The 13,270-nt window shown below is 42.6% G+C and overlaps 1 protein-coding gene and 1 long non-coding RNA gene across 14 annotated transcripts in view; one reads left to right on the top strand and one right to left on the bottom strand.

The window, feature by feature from the left end:
- LOC135105785 (uncharacterized) overlaps positions 1-13,270 on the bottom strand; it is an 89,412-nt gene that overhangs the window by 36,621 nt on the left and 39,521 nt on the right. The gene's annotated exons all lie outside the window — the stretch shown is intronic.
- The window catches only part of LOC135105782 (trichohyalin-like), a 116,369-nt gene that overhangs the window by 82,174 nt on the left and 20,925 nt on the right, over positions 1-13,270 (top strand). For 9 of the 13 annotated variants that reach the window (XR_010271006.1, XM_064014268.1, XM_064014272.1 and 6 more), the window contains 15 exons: positions 21-164; positions 1,091-1,204; positions 1,800-1,929; positions 2,191-2,288; positions 2,574-2,717; positions 3,152-3,322; positions 3,680-3,804; positions 4,445-4,676; positions 5,684-5,716; positions 7,164-7,331; positions 7,707-7,850; positions 8,568-8,687; positions 9,061-9,240; positions 11,737-11,815; positions 12,784-12,922. Coding sequence is in view for 12 of the 13 variants with exons in the window: in XM_064014268.1 (XP_063870338.1) it covers positions 21-164; positions 1,091-1,204; positions 1,800-1,929; positions 2,191-2,288; positions 2,574-2,717; positions 3,152-3,322; positions 3,680-3,804; positions 4,445-4,676; positions 5,684-5,716; positions 7,164-7,331; positions 7,707-7,850; positions 8,568-8,687; positions 9,061-9,240; positions 11,737-11,815; positions 12,784-12,922 (2,021 nt within the window). In the remaining variant the exon portion in view is untranslated. The remainder of the gene's footprint in view (positions 1-20; positions 165-1,090; positions 1,205-1,799; positions 1,930-2,190; positions 2,289-2,573; positions 2,718-3,151; positions 3,323-3,679; positions 3,805-4,444; positions 4,677-5,683; positions 5,717-7,163; positions 7,332-7,706; positions 7,851-8,567; positions 8,688-9,060; positions 9,241-11,736; positions 11,816-12,783; positions 12,923-13,270) is intronic. The other 4 variants (XM_064014273.1, XM_064014267.1, XM_064014263.1 and 1 more) reach the window with 1 other exon arrangement.

The following is a 13,270-nucleotide window of genomic DNA, read 5'->3' as shown; positions in this document are numbered from 1 at the left end:
CTTAGTCTCGCCCCTCGCAGGAGACCAAACTGGAGGAGGAGAAGAAGAGAGCAGAGGAGGCGCAGAACAACAAGAGGAAAGACACTGATGATCTCAAGACCCTCAAGCGCAGGAAAGAGGAGCTGGAGAATGAGCTGGACGATCTGAGGGACTCGGTCACCCAGGTATGCTTGGCTTCCAGCATTAAAGTTACTGTATTTGTACGTCCCGTGTTCCTCCAAGAAGCTGGTGACCCTTGACCCTTTTGCTGTTAATGACAATACGATCCCAGCTGATTGAGTAACTCCGTCAGACTGTACTGAATAAAGCGAATCATTTGGATATTTGAAGTACTCGATTAGACTTTTTGCTCTCAATGTTAAACTTTAAACTTGCATTAAACCATTTTGTTGCACTTGACGATAAGCCACAGTAGCAAAAGGGTAACATCACTTTAGTCATGATCATTGTACTCTTCCATTCGGTAATCACAAACAATTTCAGTCAGTCCTCTAAGCACTTCCAGTCAATATTCCAGACTCTTCCAGTCGATACTCATTCTCGTCAATATTTGAAACTCTTCCAGTCGGTACTATAAACCCTTCCACTCTACTCCAAAGCCTGTCAGTCACTACATATAAATCCTTCCAGTCCATACTCTGAATGCTTCCATACACTTTCCAATCAATATCCTAAACAATTCCAGTCAATTTTCAAAACCCTCCCGTTCAAGGCTGAATTATTTCTAGTCAATACTACATACAAGTCCGTCCACCAGATACACAAAACCTTGCCGTATACGTGCTTAGAATATAGATAATGAATTAATAACAAATGTATATGTTGCGTGCATCCAAAAACTATCAAAAGCTTGGAAACAAAAGTGAATAATTAAATATACAAATAAATAAGTGAATAAGTAAACAAAATATAAAAAAAACAATCGACGCCCTCCCATTCAGTACTCGAAGTCTTACCATCCATGGACAACATATAAGTAAATAACACTGCGCATCCAAAAATATTCGTGTCATAAACTTTGGGCTAAAAAAATGTCGGCGTTATCATATTCTCGGTGAGTCACGATAAGAGCAATGGGTTCCTTTTCCAGCTGGAGTCGACGAAGGAGAAGAACATCCAGAAGCACAAACGGGAAGTGGATAACCTGAAGAAGGAGAACGACAACCTCACCATCCGCATGAACGGCCTGGAGAGTGAGCTGAAGGTGAGTGTGAGGGTCTCGAGTTGTTCGTCTTAAGATGGAGGATGACACGCAACTCAGCCACCAATAATCACCAAACAGTTTACGTAGAGAAACCCAACTGAGCATAAAAGAAAGTAGAATGACCTTACAACAACTGTCTTGTTTTCACGGTGAGAGCACGGGGGGAGGAAGCAGAAGAATGCGTCAGATTTATTGTTTTATTATTGAGCGATTTTATTACGAATACCATTATCATCATCACCACCAACACCACCAACAAAACCACCGTTCATGAGTCCTCTGCTAGACAAAGGCATCCTCAACCTTCTGTCAGCTCTATGGGGTACCTGTCTATTTCACTCCCCAAAGTAAATCTTCTTAACTCATCTCTCCATTTAATTTTTCGCTCCCTTCTGCTTTTTTTTTTTTTCCCATTCCTAGATATTATTACCTCTTATCTTTAACTACATAAAGTCATCATTATCCTCATCGGTTTGATATTTACCTTGCTACTTTTCATCACGTATCTCATAATAATTTTTATACTTGAGTTTTCAATCATTATTAAGTGGCTTGCTTAATTTAATGCGAAATAATGTGTGTCCTTCATCTTCAGTCGGAGAAGAGACGCAGAGAGCGACTCGAGAAAGACTCGAACAGCTTCCGGGAAAGGACCAACGCCAGGAACGAGGAAGAACTCAAGAAGGTCAAGGAGGAACTGGACACCCTCCAAACCACACACAAAGGTCAGGCGCAGCACATTCCCTTAAGCTGGAGACTCTTACAGCAAACAACATTTTGATTTCATTGTTCAAAAACGATACTCATTTACTCACAAAACATCACCTTCAAAACAACACGTAGAAAGAAGATTAAACAAGGACAGGACTTCTTTAGCATTCCTAGTTAGTCAAAATAATACATAAAGAGATTAGACAGGATAGGATTTCTTAAGCATTACTAGTTAGTGGTAAAGTGTTTCTTGCATTAACTAAGGACCTTTTCAGAGCTGGAGAGAACAAGGAAAAAGGAGAAGCAGCAGATGGAGGCTCTGCAGACCAAATACGACCTGCTGGAGGAGGACTTCGTGGTTCAGAAGGCTCAGGTACTCCCCCCCCCCCCCCCACACACACACACAGACACTGATTGGATAAACATAACTCCAAAAGTATTTTCTATTCTTCAGACTGCTTGTGAACACTGTTACTCAAGACCCTCATCTCGCTATTGTTTCAGACTTGTTATTAAAACCTTTGTTTGGTTCATATATATTTCAATCAAACAATGTATCAATTAATCTATATGCTTCTATTTATCTATCTATCTATCAATCAACCTATATTGTGCGACGATCACGCCCACTAGCAAACATTTTGTGGTTTCTTTCTAGTACACAACGAACAAGGAAGGCGTCGAGGAGAAGTACGAGAAGCTCAAGAAGGAACACAGCACCATCGAGACTGAGCTGAAGAACTTAAGGGAAACGTACAACAACCGGCAGGACACCTGGATCAAGGAGAAACTCGGCATGCAGGTAGGGAGGCCTTCGGATCCTTCGGATTTCAAGAGCTCCTAATTGTTTTCTGGTCTACTGAGTCTGAAATCTTCGTTTACTAGGCTCGTATTAAACGTTTTTGGTTCTCATCGAGTTTATTTTCAAAGGTCAGATAGTTTATTAATTGGATTTTTTTTTTGTGTTTCTCTTACTGGTGGTGAAGGATCTTTGTTAAACTAAGCAGAATCAAACACCTTTCACGATTCCAGTAACACCACTATGCCCTATTAAAGCTAGTCGGGATGAAGCTCTGAACATTTTAGGAATCCGGTTCAAAAGGGAAGCATGCGAATATAAAAATGTACACATATAAATTTTAATTAGGACTTCCATATATCTTTTCTTGTCTATTTCTATCAGCTCAGGAAAGATTAGGTGGTGTTCGTCGTTGTTGTCATGTCGCCTTTCCACAGGACCAATTACGGGAGCTTGAAGTCCGCCTGAAGAAGGTGTCCAATGACCCCACGTCCTACTCGGAGAAGAAGCGACTCAAGGACATTATTGACGACAAGAATCATCAGATAGATCAGCTGAAGCGAGACGAGGATACGCTCAAGGACCAAGTGTCTTACTACCGTCGGGAGGTGAGTTTTAGATTGCTGCTCGTCACTACAACTCTCTCTTACGCCAAGCAACGCACCTTTCATAATGACTTGTTGCATTCCAGGTAGTTCTCTTCTCTTGACACTCTCTTCCTGCTCGAGAAGTATGTCACAGTAGCGCTGCATTGCAACATTTTAAAACATGTAGCGGAGTTCACTCGATTGCCTCTTCTTTCCCCGTTGAGAGGCTTGACGCGTGTGTGCAGCCGAGCAGTGCTGCACTTCACGCAAAACGAGGCCGCTGGAAACCACAAGGATCAGTATACTTATGAAATAATGTCGATGCAAACTCTCACTCTCTGCCTCTGGACATGACATTCGCCTCAACCTCCCCTACAGAGCGAGGATCTGCGGCGCAAGGTGGAGGACCTGGAAAAGCTGCAGCAGATCAACGAGAAGCGCGCCTCGGACATCGCCAGCGACGCCAGCACCTACGACAACACCATCAGGGAGCTCAGGGATAAGTAAGGGCTGGGGAGCGCATTGAGTTCCCCTAAGCATACTAGTTACTGTGTTGTGAGGTGAAGCGGTCCATACTGATTATAATAATAGCAATTCTCGAGATTTGATAGTGAATGGTACATTATAAATACTAAGGAAGGTAGATTTTCAAGATCAGATTGTCAGGTAAATCTTTCCTCTTCCATAATCATCCGTATGGATTTCCAAAAAATATAATTAAATTAAATGAAAAAAAAAAAAACGTGGAATTTTCTACATAAAAAAATTCTTAGGAAATAGCATGTTGTTTTTTCTTACTTGTCAAGGAGTCGAAGGGTACAAAAAATTGAGAGAGAGAGAGAGAGAGAGAGAGAGAGAGAGAGAGAGAGAGAGAGAGAGAGAGAGAGAGAGAGAGAGAGAGAGAGAGAGAGAGAGAGAGAGAGAGAGAGAGAGAGAGAGAGAGAGAGAGAGAGAGAGAGAGAGAGAGAGAGAGAGACTGTGAACGCTCGCTCAATACCACTCAAAAAAGATAAGATTAAAAAAAACAGCCATATTAGCACCAGAAATGCCTCGACGGAGGCAGATAGCTATTAAGACATTTCTCAGGTAAATATTTACATATTTCCAAAGCTTCCCCGTCATCTTTCAAACCTTCCTTTCCAGACTCACCGCCAACGAGAAGACCCACAAGACAGACCTCACCAAGATCAAGATGAAGTACGACTCCAAGCTGAAGGCGATGACGGAGGAAGTGTCCACGCTCACCCAACACATGACCAAGTACAGGCGCGAGCGAGACACGTACAAGGAGATGCTGGACGGCTCGCAGCGCACCATCGCGGAGCTCAAGGGCAGCGGGAACTACAAGGCTTCCAGAGCTGATAATGCCTCCGAGGTGAGAGTCCCACAGTATCGATGTTTTGTGGGGTGAAGTGAGGTTAGTAATATCAGAAGGAATACAGGGAAGAGTAGATGAGAAATAGAGATAAGCTCGAAAGACAGTAATACAAAGCAGGGTAGATGAATCAGATAGTGAAATGTGTTGCTTCATTGATCCTGATTTTGGGTGATAGTTTTGACCTTTCTTTTGGGACTCGCACCTCAGTTTCTTTCTTTCTTTCTTTCTTTCTTTTTTTTTCCCCAGTGCACCTCTTACATAAAGACATGCTAGATTGGTAGGCAGTTGATATGAGAGGAGCAGGCTAGGGAAGTCTTCATCTTCCACTAGAATCATAAAGGGTGATGATGGTGATGAAGGAAAGGTCGAAACTATATGTACGTAATGTGCAAGTATGTGATGAGGTGGGGAAGGAAAAATTCAGAGAGGTTTTAATGTGTTAGTGATAGAGCTATGATGGTTGTTTCATTACACGTCCTAAATTTCATAAAACAGAACAATGTACTCTTCTGGATGTAAGTTAAATGGAGAGCCTTACAAAGTAAAGAGGTAGGATAGGGAACATCAATGCAGGGACATAAAACATTACAGCAAAATTAGTTAGTAAAATGGAACCGTAACACCAACTTTCCTTCTGCGTCTTTTTATACGAGTTTATGTGAGCTCGTTATCTGTGTAAGAATGTGGCAGAAATTCGTAGCCTTAGCTACTACCTTCTTTACGGTTTCTCAATTGTTTAGATACATATGCAGCCTGTACATAGTGTGTAGTGTAGTACATATATGTGTAGCCAAGTAGGTAGCTGTGTATAAGAACCAGACAATAATAGTGTTTAGTCTGTATCCTTTCCATCATATATTGTGTCCTAGTCCCCTTGTGTTGTCAGTAACGCATATAACACCAGTCCTTCATGTGTACTTGTCTTGACTCCCTCCTGACCCTCCACGAGCACCCTGAGTCCCTGTTGGTCTGGTAGGCGATGATAACACCTCTTCTGTTCTTAGATGGCGGGAGGCAAGCGCCAGGTGGACCAGAAGGTAATTGAGAGACTGGAACGAACGAACGCGGCTGACATGAGGCCCCTAACGAGGCTTGCGTCCTGACCTTGCTCTCACCTCGCCGCGCCATACATGCTCATGAGACTAAAGACGCTCCTCACTGCGAGGCGTAAACTAAAAGTCACTTCATAATTTACTCTCATCCTACATGAAAGGTATATATATAAAGGCAGAATAACACGTGCATAATTAGTTTTTATTTTTTTTTTATTTATTTTTTTTGCAGCAAATCTCATTAAAATGGATACTTTGTTACAAGTTTATGGACACAAACTGTGCAAAGAGAAAATCCGGCGGGCTCGGATCCTACACTGATCTCCAAATCATAAGCAAATTATCATAACAAATGTGATCAGATTATGAAAATTCATGTAAGAAAGAATGGCGAAATGATTTTGAATTACACATTTTACAGTGCTGGAGTGACTTTACCGCACCACATGTTTCTCGATGGATGTGATCGTGAGCAGCAGGTCAGGACGGAAGAACTCTTACACTTTAGTCTGTGCCACCCTATAGCTACACAAGCACACATTTTTAAGTAGTTCCCCGTGCATCTTAGTCCTATTTTTCATGATGACTGGTAGTGCAGCCACTCGTGCTGAACGTCTGCAGGAAGGCTGCAGCTCCTCAGACGTCAGGCGACCACTCAACAACTCACCAGCTGTAGCTCTTGGTAACTTTGCTTGTCTTGAGCCGCCCCACTGTGGCGTCAAGTCACCAAATACGAGTGATGAAGACGCCCTATCTCACTGCTCACCCGCTCTTTCCAGAACACTTCTTTTAGCAAGCTGCTTCTTTAGCGGGCTGTTTGGTTGCTGTCTGATAAGCAAAGCCACAGTCTGTCTTGTGTGGTAGGCTTGCACCTCGCAAAGTAAAATTCAGAGGTTGAGGAACGTGATCGCGTGAGCCACTTTGCTAGAGTCTTGGCTCCAAACACTAAGGCCGCCTGGCTCGGGAATGGCTCCTGCCACTCACCCCCAGCTTGCCGTGGCTGCTGTGTGCTGCACGCTGCCTCAGGGACCGACCTTCTCCTTGTCTGCATCACCACATCTTAACGTGAACTCGATGTGGAGATTTGGAATTACATGAATTCATGAACAAAATACAAAATAATCAACAAAGTACAACCTCACTATAAGCATGATACAACAATCTTCTTTTTCTGTCTCTTTCCTTTCTGTAACGTGCACTCTTAAAAGAGAGAGAGGCATCTGGTAACTACAAAAAAAAAAACTAACTTGACATGATTTTCGGAACTGTCTTACTTTTACTACCGAGCGGCACAATGCAGACATTTAATTAAGTTTGCATTAACTAAAGTGGATGAACCAAAATTTTGTCGTGCCGCTGCTGATGGTGTGCGGAGCGTGAGAGTGACAGTGGCCAGACTAATCAGCGTGCCGCGACACTGCTCTCCCCACAGGCCCAGCAGCACCTCCTCGAGACCCAGGAGCTGCACGCACAGGTCACGGAGTTCGAGGACAAGCTGGCGGACGCAAAGCTCGAGAACACAAAACTCAAGAACGAAATCATCGATCAGAAAACCAACTTTGAGATCCAGTTGTGTGACCTGCAGACCAAAGTCAACGAGGTGGGTGGCGCACCTTCATCCTCTCTATGCTTCATAACATTAATCGAGTATAAGTAATCACAATATAGCTATGAGTTATGAAGAGAATATCTTCTGAACGTAGAAGAAAACTCAAAATTATGATAACATATTTGATGTTATACTCACAGCATCATTACAAGAGGAGGATATAGAATGGACAAAAAGAACACAACTGAGTTACGAGTATGAATTAAAGATTTTTTGAACATCAATCAATGATTTTATTTATATCAATAAGACTGTTGTTAGATAACCACTATAACACGAATGGTAGGGAAGGCTTGCAACATTTTCACGTAAATTATGTTTTTGACTTACTAAACGAATAGAGATGATAGCGAGGTGTGTTTTTAGTACGAGGAGAGCCGCCTGCTGGTGGGCAACGCGCGGCGCCTGCCCGGCCTCAGGACAAGATTGGAGCTCAACTGGCAGAAGGAGCGTGAGGAGCAGCAGCGGCTGATCCAGGAGACCGCCACGCTCGCCAAGGACCTTCGGCAGGTGCGTATGTGCTGCATCTGTCATTCCAAGGAGAGTCAGACTTGATTTAGTCAGCTTTTGCAGTGCGCATTTCAGATGTTTCAGTCACACGCACAGCAAACAGGCACGGCATGTAAGGTGAGGCCTGTGGCTTCACTGTCCCTGTGTGGCGTGCGAGTGGTCTCAGTCCTACCCAAAGATCGGTCACTATAGGATCTGAGCTTTTCCGTCGGTGAATAAAACACACACACACATACACACACACCACAGACAAAATTTTTTTTTTGCTAAAACTTGAAATCAGACAGTTTCCTCTCCTAAGTTTCTAAAGTTTGCAAGTTCCTCAAAGAAAGACAAAGCAAAACAACAAGAGACACTGGGAGCAAGATCAACCAATCAGCACGTGGTCTCATGGACTGGAAATACGGCTCTGTTGCACATCGCTCCGTGACATAACAGTAATAGTTTTCAAGCTTACAAATGACCACGGACAGTTAGCCATAATAAAGGAAACAAAAAATGTAAAGGTAACGGATAAACAGCTCATGATTTTCAACTCCATGATTGTGAGTTACGTCATTCTAAACAAAGTAAAAAAATAATCTAATAGTATCTATTGTAAAATAAAATTAAAGCCATAGTATGAAAGAGTTAAAGCCATCTACATAAAGTTATCTAGATGTCTGTTTTTCACGATGAGGCGCCACACGCATCTCAGTTCCTTCCCTCCTCCTGCAGACGTTGTACGAGGTGGAGCGGGAGCGGGACCTCGAAAAGCTGGAGGCCAAGAGGAAGATAGACCAGCTGAAGAAGACGGTGGGCCAGGAGACATCAGACACCAAGACCAAAGTCCAGGAGGTGAGTCGCGGCGCCGCAGCACTCCGGGGTTCAGATACAGGGAAGAAAAACGAGGGAACATTATCGCTTTCACTCTGAGTATAAGAGCAGCGCTATAGAAAAGAGTTTATATCATCTCTCTCTCTCTCTCTCTCTCTCTCTCTCTCTCTCTCTCTCTCTCTCTCTCTCTCTCTCTCTCTCTCTTGATATTTAAAAGTGCTTACAATTTTCGCGACCTTCTTAATACTGGTAAAGCTTCTTATACTCGTCTTTAGCATAAATTCTCCATTATAATATGAACTTTCACGTACGCCATCCTTTCTACTTATACGGAATCAATCTCGTTGCCAGGCACCTTAACTCCTTAACTAACGGTGTCCCTCCTTCACCACAGCTTCAGCGGGATCTGCAGGAGCTGCGAGAGGCACACGCCAAGCTGCGGCAAATCAACGAGAAACTGCGACGAGAGAAGGACCGCACGGAGGTGGAGCGCGAGGCGATGCGAGACAAGTACCTGGGTTCCTCCCGCGAGCACCTCCACCAGCAGAGCAAGATGGAGCTGCTAGCGGAGGAGGTGAGGCACAGGACGGGTTGGTGCGGAGAGGGCACGGCAGGGCAGGAGGCAGCAACGCGAAAATCCCAAACTCACAAATACACTGGAATTAATTGTAATCATCGTATCGGTTCATGAATGATAAGCACCCGCGGTCCATAGTAAAACTGCGACACGTTGCCTGAACAAGGAGAGTAAGTTCATGCTGTGGTGATCTGCTAATTGAGAATCATGAGGAAATATTCCAAAATGCAAATAAGCTGTAGGGAGAAGCTGAAATGGGGAGACGGAGCTGCTGAACAACGGTGGTGCACATGTAGGTGACCACTGATTCATTTGTCAAAATTTGAAAAGTATGAAGCGTTGCACATGGAAACGTTTTATTGCTTAAATCATGCGGGGAAAGGCCCGTCCACGGAAACCACGCGGCGCATGTCGTGCTAATATTTTATGCTGAAAATAACGTTCCATGGATTTTACGTATTTTATTCTTTCGTTTGACAACTGCGTGACTTGAATGAAAAATAAATTTATTGATGTTAAAAGGAGAAAATAACACTCATTACAAGGCAGACAGGATAATCTCAGACTATTAGTCTTTGCTTTTACTTGTCTTGATCATAACTTCTCAACTCTTTAGCCAGGAAGTAAGTAAAAATATTATTATTTTTCCTATTCCTTTACTGACACAAGCACCAGATGAAAAACAACGAATGCAGTTGAATGACTTTGATGTCTCAAATTATATAATCTTGTGATGATTAGTATTCATTTCTTTATTCGTGACTGTTGCCACTGCGCGTGCTGGGGAAATACCAAAGAGAAGAAAAGATCGACATGAGAGAGAGAGAGAGAGAGAGAGAGAGAGAGAGAGAGAGAGAGAGAGAGAGAGAGAGAGAGAGAGAGAGAGAGAGAGAGAGAGAGAGAGAGAGAGAGAGAGAGAGAGAGAGAGAGAGAGAAACATTAATGGCCAACAAGGTTTCACCAGTCTTATCTCTGTAATAAGGTCAGCCTTTCTATAAGTAAAAGCTTTTCAGGCAAAAGTAAGTACAAGTGATTAAGAAATACTGATATGGAAAATAATCATGATAAAAATGTAGGCAATTAAGTAATATTTTCCAGCAAAACTAATGAAATTCCTCATTGCATATGACACAAGCAGCTGCAATAAGCAATATTCAGGACATCAGGGCACGCACGCACGCACACATCCAGTATTGTAAGAATAAACCGTTGTAAATAATGAAGGTGTTGCCGCTTTTTTTTTCTTGCACGAAAGAAATAATTAGCGAGTAAAACACGCAGTATGTTACAACAAAATGTGTGTAACTTGTGACCGAGGAACGTTTCCCTCTCGGAGTCTGTCATGCCGAGGGCAATCCATGCACCCACACACACGGCAGGAATAATGGCGATGTATACCAAGACCCGAGCAATATGACCTTACCACGCAGAGGACAATGACTTGCCTAAGAGCGCTCTGTGGGATCACGTGCAAAGCTATTCTCTCTGCGGTTAGTGTATCTCTCTCTCTCTCTCTCTCTCTCTCTCTCTCTCTCTCTCTCTCTCTCTCTCTCTCTCTCTCTCTCTCTCTCTCTCTCTCTGAACTTGCACCCACTCCTCATCCCAGCTTGTCTTCAGCGGCCGTCACGTGAATCAAGTCAAGGCGGTGATGGCTGAAGGCTCAATAATTTTAAAATAAAATAGATTAATTAAAACAAAAAAAATATTAAAATGAAATATAATAAAATAAAAAGAAATTCATAAATAAATAAACATGGTTAATATAAGATAAACAAATAATGAAATAAGAAATAAATTAGAACTTAATAAAACTAACAAATAAATAAATAATAAGAATAAAATTATAATAAAAAATAGAAAAAAATAAATAAATAAGAACAGACAAATTAATCAACAAAAATACAATAGAAATAAAATAAAGTGAAAAAAAGGCAATTTCCATGCAAACAGTGGCAAGTTTTGGATCATTCACCTCTTTACCTCATTCTGCGACACACAAACACAACTAATTCCGCAACATACACTCAAACAGTTCACGGACGTGCTGCTTGAGGTCCCCGCCGCTCATTACAGCAATCACCAACACGTGAAATGTAATTCAACCAATGAATGTTATGGATTCTCTTCTGTTGCATTATTACAAGCTTCTTAACCCACATACCTACTTGTACACACGACAGTTAGAATGGTTAAGCTATAAAAATGTAAGTCGTAATCTATCTACATCAGGCCGGCAATCCCACACTGGCTGGCCCAAAGCACCACATACTCATGAAGTACGTACCTTGTGGGATGTGAACGCTGGCATCCAACACTAAATGTTTTCAAGACCGTCACTCTATCCACTGGGGCATACACACATCATTTACACTCTTAGCCCCTGGTAGAAAGCTCTAGATATAGATGTTAAACTTAGGTTATTGTGTTATATGGTAATACTCAGATCATTGCCAGGAGAGCTGCAATGAGTCACGATTGTCTTGCTTCCCTCAGATGAAGGTCGTGAAGGATCTGGCGCCGCTGGTCCTTGGCGAGGGCATCGACGGTCGCGAGGGATCCCTGACCAAGCTAAGTAAGTGCCCTCCACCTCCACACGCCAGCTACACATAACGCACCTTGCACCGATAGTTTTGTGAAGCCAATAAGTCGATTGTAAATTTATACGTGAGCTAGTGAGATGCTTTGTAATAAGACCTCCGGAACGACCAAAAGAACTGGCGATGTGAGGAGCGAAGAAAGTTGTCAGAGGGGATCTGATTGAGGTCTTATGTGGCATACGGGATATAACATTACAAGGATGACATAAACAAAATCCTCAGTATCAATAGTCAGGAGAGGATAAAAAAAAAAAAAAGGGTACGAACTTGATAAAGTATGATAAAAAAAAAATAAATAAAACATAAGAAGAAACTGGTTGTCAAAGAGAGTGACAAGAATGAAACTGACTCAATAATCAGGTTGTTGGTGTCGATTCATTAGGGAGCTTTAAAATATGATTAGATAGATTTATGGATGGAATGATGGGTAGATTTCAACAGGCGAGCATGTTTTATACAGGGACTGCCACATGCAGGACTAATGATTTCTTGCAGCTTTTCTTATTTTCCATGTTCTTATGTTCACGTACTGCTGTTTCGTCTTATATGTCACTAATCAAAAACCCTGTTGCGGGTTCGATCCCCAGCTCCTGCTCCTGCACGGTTTCAAACACGTGTTGTGGGCGTTACAGTGGCAGAGGCAGCTAGGATCACTGAGTGGCGGGGTGGTGTTACACTGTAGTAATAACACCAAAATAGCCGGGATTTAAGAATTTTTACATTTTATGGCAGCCATTCCCGTGTCGTAATTAAGTAAATTGTTCTTATATTTAGCTGGTGGCATGATATGTGAGGCAAAATTTTTCACACCTGTTAACTTTACAGTAATTTCCTGGAAAAATCTGGCGGCACCATATTTCCGACACTGTCATCATTAATGTACTCATAAAATTCTGTGCACAAAGCAAGTAATTCGCCAAATGATAGGAGTCGTCTGTTGCAGCTGGAGAAGTGAAGCCTAAGACGAGGGAGGAGTTCACGGACTCCCTAAGGAAGGCGTGCAAGTGCATGGAGGACCTCAAGAGAATCATGAACCTCACAGACGACCGGGACAGATTCAAGCGAGCGCCCTCCTTCAGAAGGTAACTACACCTTTATAATTACATACAACTGGCGTATCATCATAAAGCAAAGCAGTTGTGTGTTATAAGAAAAAAAAAAAAAAAACAATGTTCTCGTCTCCCTGGCCGCGAGGATCACACTGGTGAGTCAACAGACACATTAATCTTGCCGGGATTATTACATGTTGATTGCGCCGCTTGAGTAATGGCTTTGTGGAGCTGGCGGTCACTCCTGTTGATTACTGAGCACACCTGTGCACATTCACGTGAGTAAAAGTGCCATGAGAGCGTGCCATCGCGTCCCTGAAATTGTTATGATATCACGATATCACGCAAGCAGGCTTAGTATAATAGTTTAATCTAAATGAC

Source organism: Scylla paramamosain, chromosome 12 (genome assembly GCF_035594125.1).
Source record: "Scylla paramamosain isolate STU-SP2022 chromosome 12, ASM3559412v1, whole genome shotgun sequence".
Classification (NCBI taxonomy): Eukaryota; Metazoa; Arthropoda; class Malacostraca; order Decapoda; family Portunidae; genus Scylla; species Scylla paramamosain.
The sequence above is the reverse complement of the archived record's forward strand: the minus strand, read 5'-3'. Positions and strand labels throughout refer to the sequence as shown.